This window comes from Ceraceosorus guamensis, assembly GCF_003144195.1.
Source record: "Ceraceosorus guamensis strain MCA 4658 unplaced genomic scaffold IE81scaffold_25, whole genome shotgun sequence".
Taxonomy (NCBI): domain Eukaryota; kingdom Fungi; phylum Basidiomycota; class Exobasidiomycetes; order Ceraceosorales; family Ceraceosoraceae; genus Ceraceosorus; species Ceraceosorus guamensis.
In genome coordinates this window covers 134,739-159,577 of record NW_020290020.1, presented here as the reverse complement: position 1 = coordinate 159,577, position 24,839 = coordinate 134,739, and the positions used below count along the sequence as shown (strand labels likewise).

At 54.8% G+C, this 24,839-nt stretch overlaps 9 protein-coding genes across 9 annotated transcripts; 5 read left to right on the top strand and 4 right to left on the bottom strand.

Annotated features, from left to right (window-relative positions):
- Window positions 1-101: 101 nt before the first annotated feature.
- IE81DRAFT_347054 (hypothetical protein) lies at window positions 102-1,811 on the bottom strand (the record flags this gene model as incomplete). The annotated part of the gene is made up of 5 exons (XM_025516111.1): window positions 102-155; window positions 239-375; window positions 465-1,274; window positions 1,351-1,524; window positions 1,598-1,811. The coding sequence occupies 5 exons, from the start codon at window positions 1,809-1,811 to the stop codon at window positions 102-104; spliced, it is 1,389 nt and encodes a 462-aa protein (XP_025370037.1).
- A 217-nt stretch (window positions 1,812-2,028) lies between these two features.
- IE81DRAFT_111369 (hypothetical protein) lies at window positions 2,029-2,401 on the bottom strand. The gene has a single exon (XM_025510091.1). The coding sequence runs from the start codon at window positions 2,272-2,274 to the stop codon at window positions 2,077-2,079; it is 198 nt and encodes a 65-aa protein (XP_025370036.1). The 5' UTR covers window positions 2,275-2,401; the 3' UTR covers window positions 2,029-2,076.
- A 2,032-nt stretch (window positions 2,402-4,433) lies between these two features.
- On the top strand, window positions 4,434-7,006 carry IE81DRAFT_289570 (hypothetical protein; the record flags this gene model as incomplete). The annotated part of the gene is made up of 16 exons (XM_025511821.1): window positions 4,434-4,634; window positions 4,707-4,742; window positions 4,802-4,822; window positions 4,887-5,057; window positions 5,125-5,180; window positions 5,259-5,345; window positions 5,372-5,460; window positions 5,532-5,592; window positions 5,759-5,828; window positions 5,890-5,978; window positions 6,052-6,109; window positions 6,176-6,284; window positions 6,396-6,501; window positions 6,575-6,622; window positions 6,703-6,859; window positions 6,935-7,006. Coding segments are annotated over 16 exons (1,431 nt in total), but the record flags the coding sequence as incomplete, so codon positions are not given.
- A 647-nt stretch (window positions 7,007-7,653) lies between these two features.
- On the top strand, window positions 7,654-9,233 carry IE81DRAFT_323011 (histone-fold-containing protein). The gene is made up of 3 exons (XM_025513812.1): window positions 7,654-8,010; window positions 8,475-8,604; window positions 8,686-9,233. Exons 1-3 carry the CDS (start codon window positions 7,897-7,899, stop codon window positions 8,871-8,873), a joined length of 432 nt encoding a protein of 143 aa, XP_025370034.1. The 5' UTR covers window positions 7,654-7,896; the 3' UTR covers window positions 8,874-9,233.
- Window positions 9,234-9,581: 348 nt separating this feature from the next.
- On the bottom strand, window positions 9,582-11,682 carry IE81DRAFT_111145 (hypothetical protein). The gene is made up of 4 exons (XM_025510088.1): window positions 11,308-11,682; window positions 11,016-11,232; window positions 10,317-10,947; window positions 9,582-10,240 (listed from the first exon to the last, which is right to left on the bottom strand). The coding sequence occupies exons 1-4, from the start codon at window positions 11,450-11,452 to the stop codon at window positions 9,665-9,667; spliced, it is 1,569 nt and encodes a 522-aa protein (XP_025370033.1). The 5' UTR covers window positions 11,453-11,682; the 3' UTR covers window positions 9,582-9,664.
- Window positions 11,457-12,438, bottom strand: IE81DRAFT_111156 (hypothetical protein). The gene is made up of 2 exons (XM_025510089.1): window positions 12,084-12,438; window positions 11,457-12,014 (listed from the first exon to the last, which is right to left on the bottom strand). The coding sequence occupies exons 1-2, from the start codon at window positions 12,331-12,333 to the stop codon at window positions 11,638-11,640; spliced, it is 627 nt and encodes a 208-aa protein (XP_025370032.1). The 5' UTR covers window positions 12,334-12,438; the 3' UTR covers window positions 11,457-11,637.
- Window positions 12,439-14,747: 2,309 nt separating this feature from the next.
- Window positions 14,748-15,376, top strand: IE81DRAFT_111114 (hypothetical protein). Its single transcript, XM_025510086.1, has one exon. It carries the CDS (start codon window positions 14,829-14,831, stop codon window positions 15,207-15,209), a length of 381 nt encoding a protein of 126 aa, XP_025370031.1. The 5' UTR covers window positions 14,748-14,828; the 3' UTR covers window positions 15,210-15,376.
- On the top strand, window positions 15,377-17,054 carry IE81DRAFT_111124 (hypothetical protein). The gene has a single exon (XM_025510087.1). It carries the CDS (start codon window positions 15,544-15,546, stop codon window positions 16,555-16,557), a length of 1,014 nt encoding a protein of 337 aa, XP_025370030.1. The 5' UTR covers window positions 15,377-15,543; the 3' UTR covers window positions 16,558-17,054.
- A 2,632-nt stretch (window positions 17,055-19,686) lies between these two features.
- Window positions 19,687-24,705, top strand: IE81DRAFT_323008 (hypothetical protein). Its single transcript, XM_025513811.1, has 3 exons — window positions 19,687-20,833; window positions 20,902-23,973; window positions 24,040-24,705. The coding sequence occupies exons 1-3, from the start codon at window positions 19,805-19,807 to the stop codon at window positions 24,313-24,315; spliced, it is 4,377 nt and encodes a 1,458-aa protein (XP_025370029.1). The 5' UTR covers window positions 19,687-19,804; the 3' UTR covers window positions 24,316-24,705.
- The last annotated feature ends 134 nt before the right edge of the window (window positions 24,706-24,839 follow it).

The window sequence follows — 24,839 nt, the reverse complement described above, 5'->3', positions numbered from 1 at the left end:
CCGCTATGGCTGAGTCTATTGCCGTTCCACACAGGCGGTCTGCCTTGAGAATGGCTTCCTTCTAGAACACGGTGGCTTGTTCTCGAGGTCAGAGATGTTGTCTAAGGGAGAGCTGCACCGATCGCAGCTCGAATCAGCAGGTTAGCCATTCCCAGCTTTGGACGGCAAATCTGCGCCAAGGTCTTTCCAAGCCCCAGCATATCATGCCGGCGATGATGATCGAGAGAGGAAAACACACGATGAATGCGATCGCTAGGGCAACGGAGAAGTCCTTGGTACTGAGGATTGTTCCTATTCGATTCGTGCGCGCAATCGACACTTCTACCAACTCGCTGCCCAGCGTCTGAATGACCAGACCCGAGACAAGATGGAGCGCTGGACCGAGGTGGCAAAGGCAAGTGTTGCTTTGAAGCATGAGCGATTCGAAAGCATTTGCGCTCGCGACCAACGAACAATCGACTCACCAAGTGAAAGCTTGCAAAAGGTGCGCAGAAGCCTCGAGCTCAGAACCTTGCGCATTCTCGGGCTCATCTCTACAAGACAGAGGATCGCCATCACCACAAACCAATTGTCGAAGCGAGGGTAGGCTTTTTGAGAGGTATCGAAGTTGTGGTTGAGTCTTGCGGTGGACTGCGCTGCGTGAGCGACCAGCTCAGCTTTACGCACGCTTGGCCAGACCGCGCCTGCGTATTTGAGCATTGCTCCTACAAGGAAAAGGCAAGTGGCAAAAGTACACTTGCGAACCGCGACCTGACCGACTTTCCAAGAGGATCGGCTCATGGATTGCAAGACTCCTCGGTGGCAGAGATCGCTGATGATCACACCTGACACGGAGTACCAGGCCCAACTTCCTACCCAGGCAGCCACTAGGGCGAAGGCTGCAAGACCTCCGAGGCGATCCTTGGCGCGCACGAATGGCAGGATGACCAGCAACGCGTAGACCGTGAAGCTCTGTTGAAAAGTCCGAGCCAGGGCCCAAGAGGTGTTTCGGGGAGGTAGGTAGAAGCTGTCGGGACGATAATCCAGATGGTCGTGGGTGGAGAAGAAGAAGCTCGTCAGGAAGTATAGGTATTCTTGAAAGGAGCTGAAAGAGGCTGGCGCAACCGAGTAGAGGCTGGGGAGCCGTTCCGACCATCGATTGGCGGAATTGAAAGCTTGAAGAGCTAGCAAGATGCGAGTCGAGGCTACCGCGACAGCCACGAGCGGAACGAAACGGTGCGGACGAAGGTATATGCTTCGCGAGAGCACAGCAATGTCGGGATTCCTGAAGAAGCCTAGGAGCGGTCGACGGAGCAAGGCGTATGGAGGGCATCTCAGCGTTGGCGCGTGGTAGGAAGGGAAGACGGGAACGAGACTCGCCCTCGCTGATAAACCTAGCAGAGATCACGAGAAAGAAGGAGACTTGTAGGGAGCCGTCGAAGAGCAGCGGCGACATTACTGTGCGAATCTTGTCCTGCCACTGTGGTCCACCAAGCAGGAATGCAGCAGGCTGAGCACCATCCACTGCGGTATCGGTGATCACTCCTTAGAGAGAAGGTCAGGAGTCCGGAGTAAGAAGCAGCGTCGAGTGGGTCGAAGTCTGTCCATAGAGACTCACCTGGACAAAGAATGAGGAAGAAGGCGTAGACCCATGCTTGGAGGGCGATGAGCCCTTTGAGGCCGTCAAGATGAAGCGCGCGGTGCTGCTTCGTACCATCTTGGCCCCTCTTGACTGTCGCATTCTGGTCAGTGCTCTCGCGCTCCTCGGTAGCGTTTCGAGACGTAGAGCCTGGCGCGCGACGAGACCACTGCCAAAGGGATTTGAGCTTCATCGTGGCTCGATGGACACTTGCAGTGCGCTGACGAGACCGCAGCACCAGTGCGTGGAGGGAATTGTTCAGGGAGGTGTTCATGAAAGAAGAGCACCACCTTCTTCCGACTTCGGTGTACTCCCCGGAGAAGCGAGGAATGCAACAGGCAGCGTCAGCGATGCAGAGTGAGTAGGATGATTGAGACTGCAGCAGGGATGAGAGATCAAGATTCACGATTGGCACATCACACAGACACTCTTGACTGGTGACTATCAGCAGGATACAATCAAGATTGACAGAGGACGCCGTGATGCGTACATCTTCGAGTTTCAACTTTCCCCTTTGCGTGGCTCGCGACTCGTGACTGCGCAGGAGAAGACTTGGGCACACGATGCAGCATAACAACCATTTGGCAGCAGGAGCTAGGTGCTCTTACCACCCACTCACGGTCCCGGACGTCCGTCAGCGCTCTATAGTCTGACATGCAAGATGGTCTGAGAGATAGCAGCTAGCTACACCAAATGTGAGAGCAGCAGACGAATTCGTTGTCGTTGAACTCATTCGTGATTCAGATTGGTGATTGTAACACGAGAGTGAGCTTCGGAACAAGCACAATGACGTGCTTTGGATGCATATTAGCAGGTCTGCGAGAGCCACGAGGATGCCGTTTGCTGTTGCGCATTTTGATTCTGCATGACTCAAGACTGACTCGATCCTGACCACATTCTTGATTCTTGATGAATTTGCGTGCAGCACATCAGGTCATTTTGGTCAACACGTGCATGGATCGAGTTTTGAGTCAAGAGTATCAATCAAATCAGAATTGCAGTCACGAATCAAAAGCAAGAACCAAAATTTGGATTGATGAGTTCACGATTTTGAATCAAATGCCGCAACAAAACTTACAATTTGAATCAATCAGGAAGGGATTGACGCCTTTTCAACGCCGTCATCTGATCAGAGTCCCATATAGCAGCTCTCGATGCGCATGAGAGAGCATTTATATACGAGTCAGGCTTTCTGACGATCTTGACGCACTTTGTGTCACCTTTCCATTCAGCTCAGCCGACACCTCGCTTCGGGTCGAGACAGGTCTCGGGTCGGATGCGCCCGTCGATCGCGTGCAGCACACAAACTCATTCTTGATTCATTCGTCTTGCGGGAGAACAGACTTTCAAGTCTTGAGTCATGAGTCATGCTCGAGTCGTGACGAGTCATGTGCTAAGTCGTGAGTCTTGATCGAGCGATCGACCTACGTAGTGATTTGTGTGAGAGTCTGATTACACTCACAGCCAGCACACACAATTTTGAGTGTCCACGCGTACGTCGGTTCAAAAGAGGCTCATGCGGGTACACACACGAACCCTGACTGGTATGTACAGCCGATAAAGTCCCAACGCCACCTCACAAATTCTCAACCTTATTCAGCCAAGCAAGAATCAAGAATCAAGCGGCAATGAACATCTGTGGTTGTCAAGTGGCTCCAGTCACAAAACTAAAGACTCATCAGCTCTGAACAAGCGCAAGAGTCCTGCGTCACTGATCGCTGACACGAATTGATGCTGCGATCTTCAATCAAGATCAGTAGTGAATCAAGAATCAAGAATGCTGACTCTTGACTTGGCGAAAGTCTCGAGTGCAACCTGATCTGCAGAGATACGGCTGGACGAACGCGCAGCAAAGCTTTAGCCATTCATGTTCATATTTGATCTGTCTTTCCAGTCAGAGTCAAGTCAGACGTGCAAAAATTCGCTTTGATGCCGGCCCCGGAGGAACCAGCACGTACTGCATATGCTTCACGACTCAAGCAGAGCTGCGGCATGCATGGCCATCTCACAACAACAATCGTGAATGTGAATGGCGAATCGTGGCTTCAAGCTCGCAATGAGTCACGAGCAAGGCTGAGGTGCATGTAAATATCTGCAAGGATTTGATTCACGATTCCTCTTGCTCGAGGGCTGATATGCTGTCCCTTATTACGACTCGCACTCGCACTCACGACCAAAAAGCGATGTGATCGGAAAGCAGGATACTGCATATCGACTCGTGACTATAGTGCCGCTGCCTACCCAGCTGTGGGCAGGCCAGCACGTAATGCGAGGGCAGGTCGACGTTGCAAAGGCGATTGACGAACCAAATCACACACCACACAACCTCGACATTCACAAAACAAAAGCAGGGCAGAGTGATCAGGGTGCTTGCTATGCCGATATCCAATTCGCCAGCTGACCTGTCTTCCGTCAAAGCCTGCGCCGCTCTTCACTCTCTGCACTTCGACAGCTACTTCGAGAGTAAGCTTGGATCCAAGCATCGTTCGCCGCCTCAAGGATCGATACTGCAGCAACGCTGAAAGATACGAAAGGCGAAGCATCCGACATGACCCCCTCCAGCGGTCTCGCAGCCGCTATAGGCACGGCCAGCGATGCTGTCATGGAATGTGAGCTTATTCCATCAGCTCGTTGTACGCGTCAAACATTCCGCTGCGGGGCACTCACGACTCACGACTGACCCTAAATGTGATGCAGGGACGCCTCTGGTTCTGCTTTCTCTTTTCCTAGTATCTTCGTGAGTAAGATTGGGAATGAATTGGGTTTCGAAGCTTCATCCTCCCCCCTTCCCTGTGATCTCGCGGCGTTCGACAGCTTGCTCCTCTACATCGCGCTTCCACCTCGTTGGAACGAAGGATTGTTTTGGGCGTATACGGTGCTGCAAACTTTTGTATCGCTGTCAGTCACCGTGGAAGCGGTGCACTCCATCAGACCTGCCATACTGGCGCGTCGTGCCAGACGCAAGGCGGAGAAGGAGGGCTTTCCTGATCTGGCCCGCGAGAAGGATTGTCCCTTTGTGAGTGATGAGCTGGGAGAGATTTGATTCTATTGCCAAGTTCGATCTCAACTCCCATCTCACCCGGTGCAGTTCGACATTGTGGTCGTAGCCTACCTGCCGAATGAGGTGAATGGTTCGCGAGCCAGGCCTTGTTGAGGCGGAGCTGACCGACACATCCGTTGCAGGCCGACATCATCTTAAAGCAGGTGCGGTGCCGGACCTTGACACCCTGCGTGAGCGTCATGCTGATGTCGATCGTGCACCTTGCAGATGCGCTACATCATCCGACAGCTTCGCTACTCCGCGTCTCGATTCAATCTCATGGTGGTCTACAACACGCCAAAGCCCATGGAAGCTCTGGAAGCGGAAATGCAAGCTCTAGCGGGACGTTACGATAATGTACAAGTGCACAAGGTCTTGGGTAGTAAGAGCAAGTGCGATGTGAGTGCGTTCTCTTGGACCTTGGTCGCTCGCCGCTCCGCGTTGAGAGACTTTATGAGCCGTGCAGAATGTGAATTACTACTTGAAGAATGTGTCAAGCATAGCGGACATCGTCGCCATTTTGTGAGCACAGGATGATTGCTAGAAATTCAGCGCAACCCTCTGTGAAATCTGATGGGCCCTTCTCGACTCCTCTTACAGCGATGCTGATCACTGTCCAGAAGCTTGCGCGCTTCATTGGGCGGCAAGGTGCTTCAAGACTGGAGATATCGACGTAGTTCAAGGGAAGTCGAGAGAGAGAGAGAGAGCATGAGCATCCATGCCTCAACTATGCTGACGGAAACCCTCCTATGTACAGGTCGTTGCTGCATCTACAACTTCGACGAGACCTGGCTCACACGTTGTGAGAGACTCGTGGTCAGACTTGGGATGGTCATCAATGTGGATGCTGAACGTTGGCTTGTCTGGGCGTAGTGGTTGCAGCCGAGTTCGACGCCATCTACGGATGTTTTCACCTTGGGCGCGCAGCTGGTGAGTTTCACGCCACCCTTCTTTTCCGCTTTCATTTTGCTGCTTGTAGATGACCGAAGGATGAATTCAAATCTTGCTCAGCGCACGGTTTCGGCTTGTAAGTGCACGATCGCATCTCTCTGGTGTTTATGCGTTCAACAGCCTGACTGGGGTGGCTTGGGTGTGATCAGGTTCGGCGGGTCGAACGGCTACTGGAACGCATCACTATTGCGCTCCCTAGGCATGGACGGTCGTATGCTGGTGCGTGTCGTGGCCATTCGACGACCGAGCGCAGAGTGCTGACGACTCGCTCGCTCTCCAGACCGAAGACATTGATGCAACCATGCGAGCCATCACTAGCGGCGCGAGAGTCGCCTACGACATCAAGATCGTGTCCTTCGAGACCGCTCCGTGAGTGCCACTCCGAGTTCCCTAGCTCGTGCTCCCTTACCTTTACCCACGTGTTATCCGCGCCACTCTTCAGAACGACTTTCAAGGCGTTGCTCAAACAGAGACTTCGCTGGTCACAAGGGTGGACTCAAGTGCGTACCAAGCTTGACCTTGTGGTAGCACGATTACACGTCTTGATCCACCTAGCCCCACTTCAGGTAGCTCTGCGTCACTCCTTGACGGCGATCAAGAGAGGTGCGCACGGTGCAAAGCTCCGCAGCCGGCTTGGAATGTGGTTCCTCCTCCCCTTTCGCGAAATGTACTTTTGTGAGTGATTCGGCCTATGTGGCGAAGGATTCGAACGTGAAAGGTGTCGCTGACTTCGACTTGGCTTTGATTGCAGATCTGCCGATTCAGCTTGTGAGTGCGCAAGCAAAGTGAGTGCTGCGGCCATTGCTCAGCATGTCTCTTTGCAGACTTGCTTGCTGTTGGCATACGTGATTCTAAATCCGCCTCGCACCTTCGCGGACTTCTGGTACGGTCTGTAAGTCATGCCAATGCCTTTCCGCCTCGTTCTCTTGCATTCAGCTCACGCTCCCTCTCGCTTGCGCGTGCAGGACCGGATATCACGTCACCAACTGGTTGCTGGCTTTCAATATAATCAGGTGAGGGGGCAACGAGTCATTCTGGACGCTAGTCGAGCACCGTGTGTGCTGATGAAGGCTCGCCCTTGGCCTCATTTCAGTCTTGCCACTGTGTCCATGATCAACCTGCGCAACCGATCTCCCTTCACAAGACCCTGGGCAATCATTCTCTTCGGCATTTGCTGTCCACTTTGGTTTACCATGTCGAGCATTGGAGCAGTCTTTGCTCATTTCCGCCAAGTTGCCAAGTACGAGAAGGTGAGCGCGGGTGGATGCACTGCAAAGCAGTATGGTGAGCTGATTTCTGACCTTGCAACAACATCGCTACCAAAGTGGAACCCCACTGCCCGCGGAGCGCCAAAGCCCAAAGTAGTCATCGCCGCTCCTCGCGTCGACGCAGAGTAGCCATGAAGGCAAGCAGCGTGTGCTCGATTGGCCAAGCTGGCGTCGCTTGCGAGAGCGTCGGGACAGATCGAATGGTCATCACTGCATGCGTCTTGTGAGGCCAGCATCGGATCGGGATGCGGTCGACAGACATACATCAGCTTCGATCCCCGAATCCTGCCCCTGCATCGTGTACGTAGCCTCCGGTGCCTATCAAATCGTGGAATCTTGAATCCGCGCTTGTCTCAGTCAGAGTGTGCCTGAACGTTCAACGACGAGTGTGAGTAGTCCGTTGCGGTCGAAAGGCAATCAATCAATCCAACAAGTGCCGCTGTGAGCATCACGGCGATCAAACATGAATGACGAGATGCATCACGAATGGGTGAGTGGCGGTCCGCTCCATAGATCGCTCGCTCGCTCGCTCGATGTGCCCACGCGCAAAAAACGCGGGTTTGAATCGGTGCTGTCGGGCCACAGACTTGCGCATATCGCTCACACTGCTCAAGTGCCAAGAAGCACGCGTCGGCGGGGTGGGCGCGCAAGCGCGTCGCGCCCCCCCCCAGCACCGCCGCTGCGCGCCTCGGCCTCCTCCGTGGACTTTGCGCATTGCGCGTTATTGACGCGCGATCCTCATTGGAAGCACGCGGCTCTTGGACTCTGATCTTCAGATCCTCCATCATATCCTATCGACTTGTGCCTCGTCGCCCACCTCTACAGCCCAGAAGTACGATCATCTATCAGCAGCGTTCGTCACCGATTTGCGCATTGCAACTTTTGTCGTCTTCGTTTCGGACCACGCACCTGATCGAGTCGAGTCGGAGCATCATAAGCTCCAAACTTTTCTTCGTTCTCTTTTTTCTTTTGGGGGAAGTAGACTCGGTCGCTCCCACTTGCAAGTACTTTTGAGCATCATGTCGGACGCAAAGGCTCGCGGTGGAAAGGCTAGCGTTGGTGGGGCTTCCAAGGTCTCGGGTGCCGGCGAGAAGAAGAAGGCCACTACTCAATCTTTCCGTGCGGGTTTGCAAGTGAGTACAAATTTCCAGTCGCAAGATCACGACGTGGTGGCTTGCAGCATGCTCGCTTTGGGGAGCTTAGCGCGACCGAGCTGAAGGGCGGCCTGTAGCTCTTCCACATCGCTATGGTTGGTCAGGTGGTCATCGCTATGGTCGGTCAGGTGGTCGGACGCTCCTTTATGGCAATTCTAGCGCCACAGGGACCTGAGCTCCGTGTCGTGGCGGAAGCAACGGTACCGCTTCGCCACAGGCGCGGAGCCCACTCTCAACGTCCGTGACGCTTTCCAGCTGTCGCCATCTTCATTCGAGACACCCGGCAAGCTTTGCGACCGCAAACAAAGTCGAGATTTGCACTGCGCGCCGAGCTCGTCCTAGCTGTGAATGACTCCGGCTGGCCCTTCGGCTGGTCAACACTCGGTGACGCATGCTTCGTCTCGTCATGCATTGCTGACCCTTGATTCTCCTTTCATTTTCAGTTCCCGGTCGGTAGAATCCACCGTCATTTGAAGAGTCGCGGACAGAACCACGTTCGTGTCGGTGCCAAGGCTGCCGTCTACGCCAGTGCTATCTTGGAGTACCTCACTGCCGAAGTGCTCGAGCTTGCTGGTGAGTGAACAGCGCGATACATCAGCGATGGCGCTCATAGCAACCCCAGACTGACTTGAACATCTGCATATGCGACTCTAGGTAACGCTGCCAAGGACCTCAAGATGAAGCGTATCAAGCCTCGTCACTTGCAGCTGGCTATTCGTGGTGATGAGGAGTTGGACAGCTTGGTCCGCGCCACGATTGCAGGTGGTGGTGTTCTTCCTTACATTCACAAGTCCCTCATCAAGACTAGCGGCAAGAAGAAGGCTGTCACTGCTACCGACTGAGCGTATCACACGACAAGCATAATCGGTCTGCCGAACTCGAATCAGCACTGTTCAGGGCAGAGAAGCATGCAGCGTGATTTGTACCTCTCTGGGTGGACGAGCAGACGGACCTGCAGAGCGGCTACACGTAGATCGCTTCTTCGCCTATTCCCTTTGCTAGGCAGCCTCTCCCTCCATGCGAGAACACGAATCGAGCAAGACGTTGCTTTTCTTTCTCTCTCAATCCATCCATGCTACCTACGCTCCGCTTCACTCTCTTCATTCGCGGATCCATACCGAACCGTGTTGAATGTACTCTATCGACGAATCTCCGGCTGCCTCTTCGCCCAAATAACGCACATGATTGACGGTGAATAGCGCAGTGACACTTCGAAGGCTGCCATTCTTGATGGCGCGTCGCTTTTCCCCGATCAAGCTCTTCGTTCCCGAGCCCTGGAGTAAAGCTCGGACGGATTCGTGATCCACGACGAGTGCACACGGCTACATGTGCGGAGCTTTGCTCTAGGGTATGACATTGACGCGTTGTGGTTGATGTATCAGGTCTGTAAAAATTCGCGAATGTGGACTCCAAGGAGAGGAGGGGGCAAAAGGGCGCCCGGTGGGGGGTGCAGGGGGATACGTCCATTCGTCTATGCTTGTGACTCGAGGACTTTGATTGGCAACGACTGACTAGCAAACCTATCAAGAATAGTCCCGCTGCTGTGACGCCGGACGTCGTTTAGCCTGGGCATCTGTGTTAGCTCGCGGTGCAGAAGCATTCTACGTAGCGGACCTGTGCGTGGAATTCTGGTTCAGGCTAGCTGGCCCCCAACGTCTTTGTGGCGCTTCACTCGACGGGTCAGTCCGCTGATTGAGGCGCGCACTTTTGCTCTGAGCCCACTGGTGCGCCCAGCCTGGCCAGACCTGTCGATATTGGGCATGGAGACGGTGGACAACCTTGCAGAGGAGACTTTCTCTTGAGCAACTGAAAGACCACCTGCACGCCGGGTGGAGATAGCAGGGCCATCTTTTCCAGAGGCAAAAGTGCTGGGTGTTGAATGCACTGGCGAGTCGGTCTTTTCGCCATCGATCGATGCACCGTTCTCGTTTGCAGCGTGGCTAATCTCATTTGGCGCAAAGAGCGATCTACCGTCGGCTTTGGAAGGGCTCATCGTGCCCGAGGTGGGCTTCACGACTGCCAAGGCGTAGACGGGCACCAGCACTGGTCTGCTTGCTCCGGGCCTCTGACTGACTGCCTCGAGCACCTCGTTGACTTTCTGACAAAGCAGAGCGATCGCGTCCTGGTGACGTTCCTTGGACGATTGAGATGCTGACTGGATGACGTTTGCGGAAGCGAGGTCGATGGCAGGAAACCGCAAGAAGTGCATCTGCACCACAAGTGCATGGAGGCATCAGCTTTGCGCGGCGTCACACGTATCGGTGGCTTGAGCCCGTTCGACTCACTCGGGACGTGATGGTGAAAGCGTGCTCGACAAAGCCAAAGGCACTGCAAGCTCGACACGGTTGGCATCCAGAGCCACGGCAGGTTGTGCACAGATATTGACCATTGCCATCGAGACAGATTGCGCATTGCTTGCCCTTGTAGTTGACCCCTGTGCCTTCGCAAGCAAAGCACTCGTCCGGTTGGGTGGCGAGGCAACGGACGCAAGCATGCTCTCCTTGACCGCTGCAAAGATTGCATCTGAGTTGAACGTGTTCGACACCTCCTACTTCGTAGACTCGCTCCACGCTGGGTTGATGCTCGGCAGACTGATGTTCACACTCGGTTGGTGAGGCGGGAGAGCTCATCTGGAATGCCCAAGGCGATGGCAAGAGCTCTGCAGGAGGTAAGTCGTTAACAGCTGGTGCACGGTCGCTATCAGTGCGGCGTGTCGGACGCCAGCGCGCTGAGCGAGCTTCGACAGCCACTACCGCTGAAAGAAAGGCGCGCGACGCTGGTGTCTCGAGACGAGAGACGATTTCGCCAAGGTGAGTGGGCAAGAGAGGTGCGTGCGCGTCGTCCAAAGTGAAACATAGTTCTTCTTTGGCACGAGTGGCTACCACGGGATCCTGCTCAAATGATGCTGGCGAGGTGCTACAACGCTATCGTCATCAGATCAATACTCTTGAGGGTGGCCAACAGATGATCGACTGGACACTCACTCGTACTCAAATCGTAGAATGACATCCTCGACTTCGAGTCTGGTCTTGAGTCGTATCATGGGCGATGGCAGTCCTCCGAGCGAAGGTGTTCCGAGCGAAGGTGCGTCACTGCGAGGAGTTGATCTCATAGACGAAACGTTTTCTTCGGGCGAGGCAGACGACGCCATCGTCGGAGAGCGAGTGGCTCGGCTTGGTGAACGAGGCGAACTTGGAACTTCTGCCCCAAGCAGTGGCGGAAAAGGCAGCTTGAGCGTCGGCATGCTAGCTAGACTGGCCGCACTTCAGTACTCACGAAGCGTATCCTTCTCGATGCGGCCAAGCAGACGTAGTCTGGCACTCAAGTCTTCTGCGTGCAGACTACGAGGAGGTTGGGTCTTTGAGTCGGCAAGCCCGCAAGAATGCGAGCTCTCGTGAAGGGCGACTTTCTCCTCTAGCATTGTGGCGATGTAAGAGCGTTGGTGGTCGACAGACAGACAGGTGTACCAAGGGGAACCTCGATCATGCACCTATTTGCTTATTCACACGCCGGTGAGTAGAGAGTGAAAAATGACGTCGTGACTTATCAGGTTATCGCCCAACAGAGGCCAGTGGGATGCTAGAGCGCTTTCGCTCTCGTAAGACCTCAAATTCTACTGCAGTCCTGCCTAGTAAAGTGAACGTCTTTGCCAAGTGCGCTATCGGAGCTTTGACTGCTTCCGCTGCACTGCGGACACTGCCTTGCTGGTGATTTGCATGCCGTGATACGTGCACCCATGCAGCTGTGAGCAACGATGACGATCGTTATCAGCGCACGCCGACATCGGCTAATTGAAGCGTGCGGTGGTCTGTGGTCTTTTGAGCACTTGTGATTGCTCAAGACTACGCTGTCGTTGGGTGAGCGTGACTTTGATATGTTGCTATGAATGCCCCTTGTCGCGCATGTACTCGCCAAAGGCCATCCTCCCCACCAAGTTTCAGCGAGCGATGCAGGGCTTATCTTTCGCAAGACGAAAGCGTGCTCTTGCCCCGGAACCTAATTGCAAGTCAGGCGAAGCAAGACGCGAAAGGTTTCTGATGAGCTGCACTCACTTTCAATCCAGCTTAGTCGAACTTGCTTTTGATCGTGGAGAAGTGCTGCTATGTCGTGTTCTTGGGTGCTCGAGATGCCTATCTCGCCCAACGAGTAATCCTTCAACAAGCAGTCGGAATGGTCCTGATCTCTTCGGATCAATGGCGAAGCGGGGCATCGTGGAAGTGCGGCGCTGCGCCAAAAGTCGCCGGAAGCCAACGGTGTGCGAGGACATGAATCTTCAATTTGGGAGTCGTGAATGACTGGCATAGAAGCATTTGGGCAGCTGATGAGACTCTTGGCTCACCGACGCTGCATGCTGCTGGTCACAAAGGCAAGTCAGAGGCGGCATGTGCATGCGAAGATCGAGTGGATGATCCTGCTCGATCCAGCCAGCTCCTTCCATTCTTGATTGCGCCGTGAGACAACGTTAGATGGAGATGGACGCGCTGTGCCAGATGGAACGTGCTCCAAAGTCTCTGAGCGTCAGAATCAGGTGTTCTTGCCGAGCCCTTGCTTGAAGCGCGGCAGCGCAATTCCTGCGTGTCATATTTGACGCTGGTGCGCTGTCGTGACTGTTCTGACTCGAGATCGGCGCGTGCGTGCAGAAAGCCCGCGCCTGATTCAGGCCAATACGATCCACAAATCCAATCCAATCGAACCGTTCGCGCAATCAGGTCGTGGATTGAGCATTTTGTGGTTCGTGATTGGTGATTACCGGATGACCTGTGCTTTGAGTCGGGACAAGCTGCGAGCCGAGCCAGGCGAATCGACTCAAGATTCGAGATCGTCGTGTGCCAAAGCAAGAGATTGTGTGACTGCTTCATATCTTGCAGGCATCAAGCGAGACACGCTTCGTGAGAAGTCTGGCTGTATGTCATCCGCCAACGCTCCAATTGAGGCAGGCATTTCGTGCTGCGGCGTGACAGCATGCAGCAGAATACATGGTCCCGTGATTTTGTGCCGAGCAGCCTGCTGCGCATATGGTGTAAGCTGATGTCGATATACCACGTTCAATTTGTCTAGCGTTATATGCAGCGGCCGCGCTGTGATCTTCAATCGTGAATCCTGAATCAGAACGAGACCCGAAGCGAAGCGATCTAAATGAGTGAAGAGCTGAAGAAGTGGTGAGCGCCCAGGACCGCGCCCTTGAAAATCATCGTCGGAAGAGCCGGATCGCCGCATGCAAGGTCCGGCTGTCGCCCAAGTAATCATGTTTCGCACAGTCTGGCTCTTGAGGTGGCAGCATTGGTCGATCGGGTTTGCGTGATGGAGATCCTTCCTGATCGATGCATGCATGCATGCCCCTTTTGACGGTAGGCCGCTTGCAAGATATTTAAACGATAAAAGTGTGATGAGTCAAAGATGGAGATCAAGAATGTGCCTATAGGTCTGAAATCTCGGGGTCGAAGGGTATTCTTTGGATGGCCAAATGATACCTGAATCGAACCAGGGCTGGACCACGCGATCGCGATCGTGATTGACGAATCGTGAATATGAATGCTTCCTATTCTCCGCGTCAAGCGTGATTGAGCGTCAAGGCGAAAGTCCGCTCGCTTGCTCCCTATCCTTCGACCGGTGCGTAATTTGAATGACTGCTGATGGCAATCACGAATTAAAGCTCGTATGTATAGGTTATGTGACGCGTAGCAGGCGACGATATTCCGCCACGGCGCCGAGCAAAATAAGGTGAATCACAAACCTGTTTTACAATTTGTGATTTTGATTGATTCACGATTCTTCATTCGTAATTCAATTGTGGTTGAGATGCATATGCCATGCGCAGTGAGCGAGGTTCTGACGCCACTATTGGTGGAAGGGTCGATCATCAAAGGCGGGCAGCAGACTTCACTTGTGACTCGCGTGCGTTTCACATGCTTCTGGGACCTTCTCGATTGAGCTTCTTGATTCAGGTTCAAGCACGGCCTGGCCATCCGTCACTGCGGTTTGCAATCCTTCTTCAGCGCTGCGGGAGGCGATATGTCGTGCGGGCTGCTGGTTGCACACAGACGATAGGTATGTGCAATGTGAATCGTGAATGTCTCGCTGCTAGCCTGCGAGCAGAGTTGACGCAAGTCCGCTGTCTTGAGTCAGGGGCGGCTTTGGGAAATCTCTTGAGAAGCCGTCTCTGCGTGGCGTCTTTGCATATGTTTTGATGCGCCGCGATACACGTAGACGAGACACTCAAGACCCAGACTCGTGACGACTCTTGAGTGCGAGCCGTGCCTTGCGATCCATCACAGTCATGCATGCATCGCGAATCTCTGAAACGGCTCACGAGTCGTGAGTCAATTCGTGTGCATGTCGATCGATCCAGATTCACGATTCCAGCTGCGCATCTCTGTTGCGTGCACGTGTAAAATATCTTTGCGATCAATCGCTCTTTTGCACACGTTTGTTGAACGACTGGTGACTGTTGTCGAATGAGCAAGCCAGCATCTGGCTGCGTGGCTGGTGCTCAAAAGTGGGCTCGAGTTGATATCAGGTGCGAGTTTCGGGAATCCTGGCTGGCTTGCCTCGACGCGTGGGAGGCACAAGACGTCTCTCTAGACCATGCTGCCGCCGAGCAGCGAGAGGAGACTTATGCGAATGTAGGGTATTGAGCTTCGGCTCGTGAGTCACCAGTGGTCCCAGCAGCCCCCTGTGCATGGGAACAGCTCTAGCCTTTGTAGAGGGCGGTGTTGCAACAAATCCCCATCACTTGATGACGATCCTCTCCTTTCACGACTTCTCATGCCATTCTCCAGCAGACCAGGCATGCGATCATGATGAGTGCGTTTGTATTCCTCTTTTGCCTTTCCTGGGTGCCATCATTCGCCTATGCACGCTGCGAATGCGGCTTTTATGATGTTGCCACGGGAAGTCTCTGGACCGACGCTCTGATCAGCTATTTCAACGAGAGCGACGGTGCTATCTTTGATCCAGTCGACAAGAACGGCGATTTCCTCGGGAGCTCAACAGATGGCGCTCTTTGGTCCAATGTCGAGAACCTCAACGAGTGGGAGGACGGGTGGGTGATAGCTGCGTCTCCGCCGAGCTGCTCATCTGCTGACAGTATGCGCCTGGCCGCCGAAAAGGTACACCGCCACATTTCGATCTGGAAGCCACACATCGAATGCGTACATGACGGCCAACGCTTCTCTTGATGCACTCGCTCTGGAGGTCCAACCGGCATTGCTCAAAGAGCGCATCTCTTACGGCGCTCAAATTCGTTCGCAAAGGCAGGACATCCTGTTTGGCTCTTTCACGAGTGAGTGTCGTCGAGTGTCCGATACATCATCAGTGTGTGTGCTGATGTTTGCGACCGTGCCGAGCTCAGCTGCGCTTCGATTCGACAAACTCGCGGCTGGCACAGCACTCGAAAGTAAGTCGGCAAGCTCGAACAATGTCTTGGTCCAGGATTGACAGTGCTTCTTGGTTGCTTTTCCGCAAGTGAGCCTCCATCGTAATGTCTCTTCAACCATTTCCACGCTGTTGACAATGGGAGACCAGCCTCTAACCGCTACTCTTCGGTGGGACATGGCCGGCCCCTCGCTTCATGGATTCTCTGCTCTTCGGCAAAACTTTACAGACATCGGTTTGGTTCCTGGGAGAGTGCACGAACACCGTATCGCGTGGCTTCCCGGCGAAGTGTCCTGGAGTCTTGATGCCTCGAACAGCACGCCAGTATTCTTTGCGAGACGCGAACCAGAATGGAAACGCGGCACTTTGCCGCACGCTCCCACCGCCCTATCCTTTCGTCACTATTCCAACGGCGAACAATCCGTCTCTATGGGCCCTCCGCTTTCAGAGTCTTCAATCGCGTACATCATCTTCGTGAGAGCTTTTTTCAACTCCAGCCTGCCGGAGAGAGGGCTGTCTTTCGAACAACGTTGTTCGCGGGCTCAAAGCGGCATTTCGCCAGTGTGCATCACCGACGACCTCACTCTGCGCAGCAGCGACTCGACTCCGTTCCCTCTTGCCGCACTCAAGCCGATCGACATCGTCTCTCCCTCCCCTTCAGCGAAGAAATGGAGTGCGGACCTTTTGATCGTTCTTGCATCTCTCTTCGCCTTGGTTCTGGGTCATGCTTTCGTGCACCGAGCCTTGAAGCACCGTCGAGCCGTCTTGATGGATCGAATGCGTAAAAGTAGCGCCCAGGAACCAGGACCGACCTCCAGCAGGGCAGCGGCCGATCCTTTTCTTGACCATGTGGAAAATGATCAGACCCGTCAACGGGAGAAGAGGTTGACGGGAACAGTGGCCGATTGGGATGATCTTGGTCTATTTGAGCGTCAAATAGCCTTCGTGATTGGAGAGGAGAAAGATGATCCTAGCACACCACGTGTTTGCTCATGGAGTAGAGATCCCTTTGCAGACGACGGTCATGCTGATATTGGCACTTCGTCACCGGCGAATGCTGAGGATGTACGAGGGTCCCCCTTCACCCTCTTCAGTCGCAGTTTCGAGCTTCAGCGTCTCGCCACTCCAGAGCGTGAGTCATCGATCAAGTGATCCCATATCACTCTGCGACTGACGTGAACATTGCCTCCAGCCTCCTCGAGCAGTCCTCAGCTTTCAACCAAGGCGTCCACGCTGGAGCTCATGAGCCCGCGCAGATCTCACAGCCATGTCAGCGTTCTCGATCTGTATCCGAGCCTTCGACTTATCGAGTGGTCCGAGGAGGCTCACGTCGAAGCGCAAGATTCTCAAGCCTCTTGTGCAGAAGGTGGGCTTGCTTCGGGTCGACCCCAACACGATGAAGCGCTTGCGCCCGCCGTGCCAAGAAGCTTTCTAGAAGCAATCAGGGGGCACCTTCACAATATGATGTTTACCCCAGGTGCGACGCGCACCACGGCTTCTGGTGCTCGCAGAGTCGACTACTTGGACGGCCTGCGCGGCATGGCTTGTCTCCTGGTAGCCACACATCATTGGTTGCTCATATTTTGCTACTCGTTCGCCGCTTGGACACCTTCGACGCCTGCTCAGTACCCGAAGATGGCAGAGCTGTTCTAGTGAGTATCGCGCAGCGTAAGCGAACAGAGCGGTGCTAGTCTACAAGCTAAGCAGAGATTGATCAACCTTTCAGCAAGATCGCCGGGTCAGTAGCCGTTGCACCGTCTCGCCAAATTGATTACTGACGCAAGGTCGCATGTCGCGTAGCCCCATCGTCGCCAATGGTGACCTCAACGTTGGCATTTTCTTCGTGAGCATGAAGCCAGAGTTGTCAAAAGGCCGAGTATCAGATGCTGAGCTGCGCATGACCGCGTCCTGGTGCCACAGATGCTAGCTTCACGCGTCATGGTAGCCCGCTTCCAGTGAGTTCGGCGAACTCCCACTCCTGTCTGCTGTGCTAGACCTGACCAGCGCCCGCTGTCCAGAGTCAAGAAAAGCCCAGCAGATCTTGCTGAAGCCATCTTCCGAAGAGCGCCACGACTGATGGTACCCATCACGGCGGCTATGACGTGAGCCAACAGACCTAGTGATGGCGTTACTACGAAGTTGAACTGACGCTGCGGCTGTGCTTCAGCTTTTCGTACTTGTTGTCCGACTGTGGCGCATTTGTCTGGATGCGTCGTTTGCCCTCCCGAACCTGGTCATCGTGGAGCTACTTAGCGCCTTACGACTCGGTCGGCCAGTTCCTGAACACTTGTGAGGGGACCTTGAGGTGCGCAGAGCAAGCAGAGATCCACCTGACGCCTGAACCCCGGTGCAGATTTGCTTTTGTGGTTCACTGCACCGGGCGACGTTCCGGTCGCCACCTCAACGTACGCGACTGGGATTCTGTGGACTACCCCCGTCATCGTCAGCTGCTCTTGGACGACCTTCCTTTGCGCGCTTGTCGCGAACAGCATCCCGAACCACGCCAAGCGCATCTCTTTTTACGTCGTGTGCTTTGTGGTGTCCTGGTGGGCTGCGCGTTGGGACTACTTCTTCATCGCTGGTCTGATGCTGAGCGATTTGGACAATCGAGTGAGTTGAGCAGCGAGGTTAACCAGACCTGTGAAACATCGTCGCGCCGCTTGCTAAGCCGACGTCTTGCTTCATGGCTGGCGCAGCTCAAGTACCGTGAGAAGCGCTTCATGGGCCTTCGTTCAAGACTTGCGGCACGCTTCGGATTTCGCGAGGGAAGGATCCAGATTCCTGCCCAGGCCATCGGATGGATCTTCTTCACGACGGGAGCTGCATTGGCATGGTGGAGTGCAGCCGCAGACAAGCAAATTTACCGTGATAAAGAGGTGAGTGAGCAGCTTGGGTCGTGGAGGATTTGCTTGCGCTGAGTCGATGCGTTCGATCCGTGGCACGCGATCTAGCATCTCATTCATGCAGATCTCGACGCGGCACGCGCATCGCAAGCTGGGCCACCTTATTATGAAGTACGTGGTGGTCCGCATTCTTAATGGCTTCCTATAGCTGATCATTATCGTACTGTTTCAGCCGAGCCTAGATAGCTTCTTGTGCGTGCAGGTTTCGTGCCGGCGTACACTGGGCATTGAGTACCTAATGGTTTGACGTATTCTCCGCAGCTTCGCGCTTGGTTTCTTTTTGCTTTGTGACCTGTGCGATGCGTTTCGGATCGCTTTTACCTTGCGTCCATGGAGCATCCTGGGCCGGAACGCCTTTTCCCTTTACCTGTAAGTGGATAACAGCCCTCGCAATCAGTGATTCGCTCGCTCGCGTCATGCTGACGAACATGCCGATCTTCAGAATACACGGCCAAGTCTACTGGAGCTATAGCGCTTTCGTGCATCTCCATTTGCTCAAGGCTGGGTTGGATTACTGGGCTGCAGCGCTGATCAATTGGGCAAGCTCCATGCTTTGTGAGTCGTGCCCCATACATTGATAACATGCGCACGCAGTGAGCTGATTGTCAAAGCGCCCTTTGGACAGTATTGTTGGTACTGTGCGAGTGCTTTACCCGTACTGTAAGTTTCTTATGCCGGACGTCACAAGCTGCCGCTAAAGCTCGTCTTGATTCGACTCTGCTTGGCGCAGTTCGACGCTTGGGGTAAGTTTTGTCGCGTTGGTGGTCGTCGAACAGCAGGTATCATTGATGTAGCTCTCTCGGTTTGGCATGCCAGGCATTTCTCTGTCGCGAGCGCTGTGGCGCGTGGCTAGCGGCAACGTTGGCCGCAGAATTTAGTTCGTGTCACGCATCCTGGGCGACGTCACGAAGATCCGCTCATGTGCCGGTCTTGTGCCTGCCAGCTAGCCCTTCGTACCTCATCTTTACCATCAGGGCTCAAGGCGGTACATGGCATTTGGGAGTAGGTGCAACGATCAAGTTCGAATTCATGCTTGTGACTCCAATCCGTTCGCATTGCAATGTCGTTCTTGATCTTCCTTCATTTGAATGCTTGAAGGGACAGCGGGATACTCGCCCTGCGAATGATAGTCAAGAAATGATTATAATGCCTCGGATCAGACGTCGTAGCTGAATCGCTTGACGGAAGTGGATGGAAAGTGAGTGTCGAGGGGAAATTGCAGGACGTGTCAGACAGCGTTCTCGGGGAAAAGCAAGCGAAATCGATGGCACGCCTGCATGCCGGCAGCGCGTGCGTTGCGTGATTGCAGCATGCGATGCGCACGGCTCAAGAAATTTCAAAGATTGCCGGTGCTTACCAGCAGCATGCACCCTGCATGCTACAAGCTTTGACTTCTCGTGCCCGCCCACGAACAGGAAGGCCCTCCTATCCAGCTCGATCATCGTCATCCTTTTGGGCTCTAGACTGTGGTCACAAATCCCGGCGCAGTGCTCACAATGTCAGGCGTAGGTCACCGCTTGCTGTTGGTGCATCTCTTCCTGCCAGACACGCTGGCCTTTCATCCCTGGGACGAAGATTCGGACGCAGCAGGGCACGTAGCCACTCTAGGCGAAGGTGGGGGCGGTGGAGGCCAAATCGTCGTCGACTCTCCTGCCGACTCTTCACGCGCTGAAGATGCCCTCAATACCCCGCCGGCTGCCACGCATCACTTGCCCTTACACGAGCTCTCCGATCGTCTCGCCAAAGCGAATCTCAGAAGTTCTGTCCAGAGCAGCGGACCTACCAGCCTAGATGTACCCCAACGAAACTCGGCTTCCAAGTCGGCGCCCGAGTCTCGCGAGCACGTCAGTGTGGCTAGTGTTAGAGCGAGGGATCATGCGCTGGAAGATGACAGCGCCGTCGACATCGACGACGAGGACAGTGGACCCGAGATCGGTGCTGCCAGGGTACAGCGGACGACGCGATCAGCTCGAGGCTCTTTCAGCGCAGACGCAAATGCTCGCAAGATTACAATGACCAGTCTCATATCCGAAGGGTCTGGACAAGGCGGCTCCAGCACGCTGGAGTCTCAGCCGATTCGTGTGCCGTCGCCTGCCAACGCTTCCGCAGCGACGCGATCTCGCCGCAACAGCCCGAGTGGTGCTCTTCGACCCAACATTGCGGCACTCACAGATACTCGAGGAGCGAATGCTGATGGCACCGACATCCCTGTAGCCGCAGCCTCTGATCACGGAAGGGGCGTCGCCTCTACTTCACCGGGCACCCAGCTTTCGAGCTCCTCCCTGAGTGCTGCGACGCCTCTATCAAGGTCGGCCGGAAGCGGCTCGCATGTTGGGGGCAGAGACAACAAGGGTGGCTTCACGCAAGGTGGTTCACCATTCGGTCCCAGGGGCATTGCTCCAGGCGCCCTCGGCTTGACTGTCCCTGGCGAGAGTGATTCGAGATCGGGCACAAAGACTCCAGGAGCCAAGGCTGGGGGCAAAGCTGGCACCTTGACGCCGCTCAGCATCATCGGAGACTTGGCTGTGAGTGCGAATGAGCGGCGAGCTGAACGCCAAAAGCTGACGCTCACCTCTTGGTCGTCTCGCATTAGGCCAAGCAAACTTCCATGCATGCTCTCTCCACACCAGGTCCACAGACGCCCGGTGACAAAGAGAGGCATCATCCATTCGGCTCAGGTGCTGTCACCCCTCGACACGGATCTCAAACGCCTGGTCATTCCGTGCGTACGCCGGGCTTTCCCCCGAATGCCAAAGGCCATTCGCAAGGGGCACTGAGTCGGCCGCCCATGAATCTGAGCATGTCAGCTATGAAGGTGCCACAAGCACGCGCAGAAGGAATGAGCGGTGCTGCGACTGGAGGTGCCAGCACTCCACACCATCACTCTTCGCTAGGTCTCACTGGACTGGGAGGTGCGAAAAAGCCATCAGGTGCGCAATCTGCTGCGACAGCGGGTGTCGGCACAGTATCTTCCGCACTTGCAGGGGGCACCATCAATGACCATGGACGGGGCGTCGTTGCAGAGACTTCACCTCCTGGGCCAATCGCGCGACCTCACAGCAAATCCAACGAGGACAACAAGGCGATCTCGGGGATATCAGCATTAGGGACTCCTCACGACAGAAGCGGAAGGGGGTCTGACAGGAGAATCAATGCAGGCTCAGCGATTGGGGCTGGCTCTCCAAATGCGGTGGCTGAGAAAGCGCGCCAGACGCATGGCGGCATCATGCCGCCATCTTCTTCCTTCAACCGCATGAGCTCCAAGAACAGGGCACCAGGACCTCGTTGCGGTTCACGCCGCAATCCGTCATCGACCGGGCGTTCGGTAGGCAGACGAGCTTCCGTAGCTAGTATGACGGATGCAGGCGGAGAGAGCATCATCTCCGCCTCGTCGACACCAGCGCGCATTCCTCGATTCGACTTTGAGCCGAATCCCAGCGCAAACGGTGGCTTGGTCAACGCCGTCGACAGCGTATCTCGCGATCGCTTGCGAGCGGGCAAGGTGTATGTTGGCGCGCCAGGCATCTCCATAGATGACTGGGCTGGGCCGATCGAGCGCGCCTTGATTGCAGACAGGCTCCGCAATGAGCGATCTAGCACTCCAGTGTGGTTAGAGGATGACCTCATGCAGGGTCACTATACACATTTCTGCAAACAAATCCTCTGGCCCACTTTTCACTACACACTGCCGTCCCAGCGCGGGCTGGAGCAAGAGCACGAAGCTTTTGTGTGCTACCGCGAGGTCAACCGAAGATTTGCAGATGCCATTGTGGCCGAATACAGGGAGGGTGACATTATCTGGGTCAACGACTACCATCTCTTGTTGGTGCCGCAAATGGTCCGTGAGCGCTTGCCGTATGCCACCATTGGCCTCTTTTTGCACATTGCCTTTCCCTCGTCCGAGATCTTTAGGTGCCTCTCGGTACGAGAAGAGCTTCTGCGAGGCATGCTGGGCGCTGATCTGATAGGCTTTCAAACCCACAACTTTTGCCGGCACTTTAGACAGACAGTCAGTCGTATATTGCAATTGGAAGCGACGCCAAAAGGCATTCAGATGGACTCCAGCAGAGGGGGCGGGTTCGTCACGGTCAGCGCATTTCCCATTGGAATTGACGTGCGCAATCTCAATCGGAAGCGTGCAGATCCCGAGGTGGGCGAGTGGGTGGCAAAATTGCGCGAAAGGTATGATGGGAAGCGCGTCATTGTCGCGCGGGACAAGCTGGACTGGATCAAGGGCGTGCGTCAAAAGCTCCTCGCTTTCGAGGTCTTTCTCGACGAGCATCCCGAATGGGTCGGCAAGGTGGTTCTCATTCAGATCGCTCTTGCTACGACTGAGGACAACGACGAGATTGGCGCTTCTTCAGAGGTGGTCTCGCGCGTCAACAACAAGCACTCTAGCCTCGCATATCAGCCCGTTGTCTTCTTGCACGTGCAAGACATGACCTTCAGTCAATACCTCGCGCTCCTCACCATCGCGGATGCTTTCCTGGCCAGCAGTCTACGCGAAGGCATGAATTTGACATCACATGAGTATGTCGTTTGTCAAGAGGAGAAGCACTCGCCGCTCATCCTTTCGGAATTCACCGGAACGTACTCTGCGCTGCGGGCGTGCATCGGCATCAACCCGTGGAATACCAAACAGGTGGCTCACGCCATTCACAAAGCAGTCACAATGTCTGCTGAAGAGGCGTCTGCGCGCTGGGAAGATCTTCATCGATGTGTTTTGACCCAGACTTCTCAGCACTGGCTGACGAGCCTGCTCAGCCGGCTAGAACGAGCGCACTTGGAAACTCAGAGGCGACAATCCTCTTTTATTCCTCGACTTGAAGTCGCTTCGCTGATTTCCGAATGGAGAGCCGCGCGAAAACGGTTGCTACTCATCGATCTCGAGGATACTCTCATGCCAGCACCAGAAAGAGATTTTCCAAAGGAACCAGAGGAGGCGCTGATCAAGCTACTCAAGGACCTCTGTGCTGACACGAAAAATAGGGTATATCTATTGAGTGGCAGAGGGACGAGCGACTTGGAAAGCTTCGCCAAAGATTTGCCGGCGATCGGATTGATCGCCGAGAACGGATGCGCGGTCAGCTACGTCGGCAACACCTCGCATTCCCAAGATGAAGCTAGCCCCGGGGGGAGTGGTGCACGGCAATGGGTCTCCTTGGTCGCCGGCTATAATCTCTCATGGATGGCGCCAGTGCGCGAAATTTTGTCGTACTTCTCCGAGCGTACAGAAGGCAGCTACATGGAAGAGCGTGGAGCGTCCATCTTGTGGCGCTTCTGGTCACGCTCTGCGGGGGACCCGCACTCGCATCAAGCGCAGTGGGCACGGAAGCAGAGCGCCGAGCTGCAAAACCTGGTCTACGACTCGCTTGGGGAGCGCTTCTCACTGCGCATTATTCCTGGCTCCACCAGCTTTTTGATCATGCCCAAAGGTGTCAGCAGAGCTAGCGCCGTGCAGCACATCATAAGTTTGTCGCAGATGGGCGCATCGGCAGCTACTCCCGCTAGTCCTGCATCGCCTGTCGTTAATCCGTTTGGTATGGGTAGACATGTGAGGAATCCAGCAGTGGAGTCCATCAAGGGAGGAGGCCCAGCCAGGGACAGCAGTCCATACAAGCTGCCCAGCAATGCTTTCATGCCAATGTTCCAAAGTCAGCGAGAGGTGAGCCTAGCGCCATCATTCGGCAACGAGGTCGAGATGCTGACCTCGATCTTTGACGAACAACAGCACGACTTGGGTCCTTCGAGGCACAACGGTCCGGCCGGCGGCGGCTCGTTCGATTTTGCTTTCGCACTCGGACAAGACGATGCCTTGCTGGCGTACGTGTCCACCTTGGACATGCTCTTTGCTCCCATCACCTGCACGTCCAGCGCAGATATGCGAGGCTCGGAAGCCTCCTTCTACGTGCGAGGTCAGGGCGAGGCTAGAGCTGCTCTGAGGGAGCTGGTTCAGAGCAGGGTCAGAGACGCCGTTTGGGGCCGGCCTGCTATGAGCGACATTTAAACGCGGATCAAGATCGTTGGATACGCGTGCGCAACTTCGGCTGCGTCATCAGCCACATGCCAGAACGATTTCGGACTCATGACTGGTGTAGATGACGTTGCAAATTCCACGAAAACCTCACCACTCAGGAATCACTACCTGAAGGTGACTTTTGGTCATCCATGCTCTTGTTCCTGCGCTCGCCTCAGAATTGAGGCCAGTTTCAAGGTCCCTCTATTATACAGGTAAAGAGTTTCGTACTGGTCACTACACCTGCGATCACCCCACTTCCACTTGCACGCAGTTTAGACGACCATTGGCTCCATAACCTTGATACACACGCACTCACAGTCACGTGATCGCATAGATGTCGTGGACCGTGATGTGAAGCCGTGTCAGAAAGCCTGTTTCCAGCGTCTTTGTGATTTGTGAACATGGCAGAGCTTTCACTTGAGATATTTTTTCGAAGTGCGTCTGCACCTTTATACTGCAATGCCCCAGCTTGGTGTCAGCCACGGTCCTCGTGAAACCACGTCGTGTGGCTG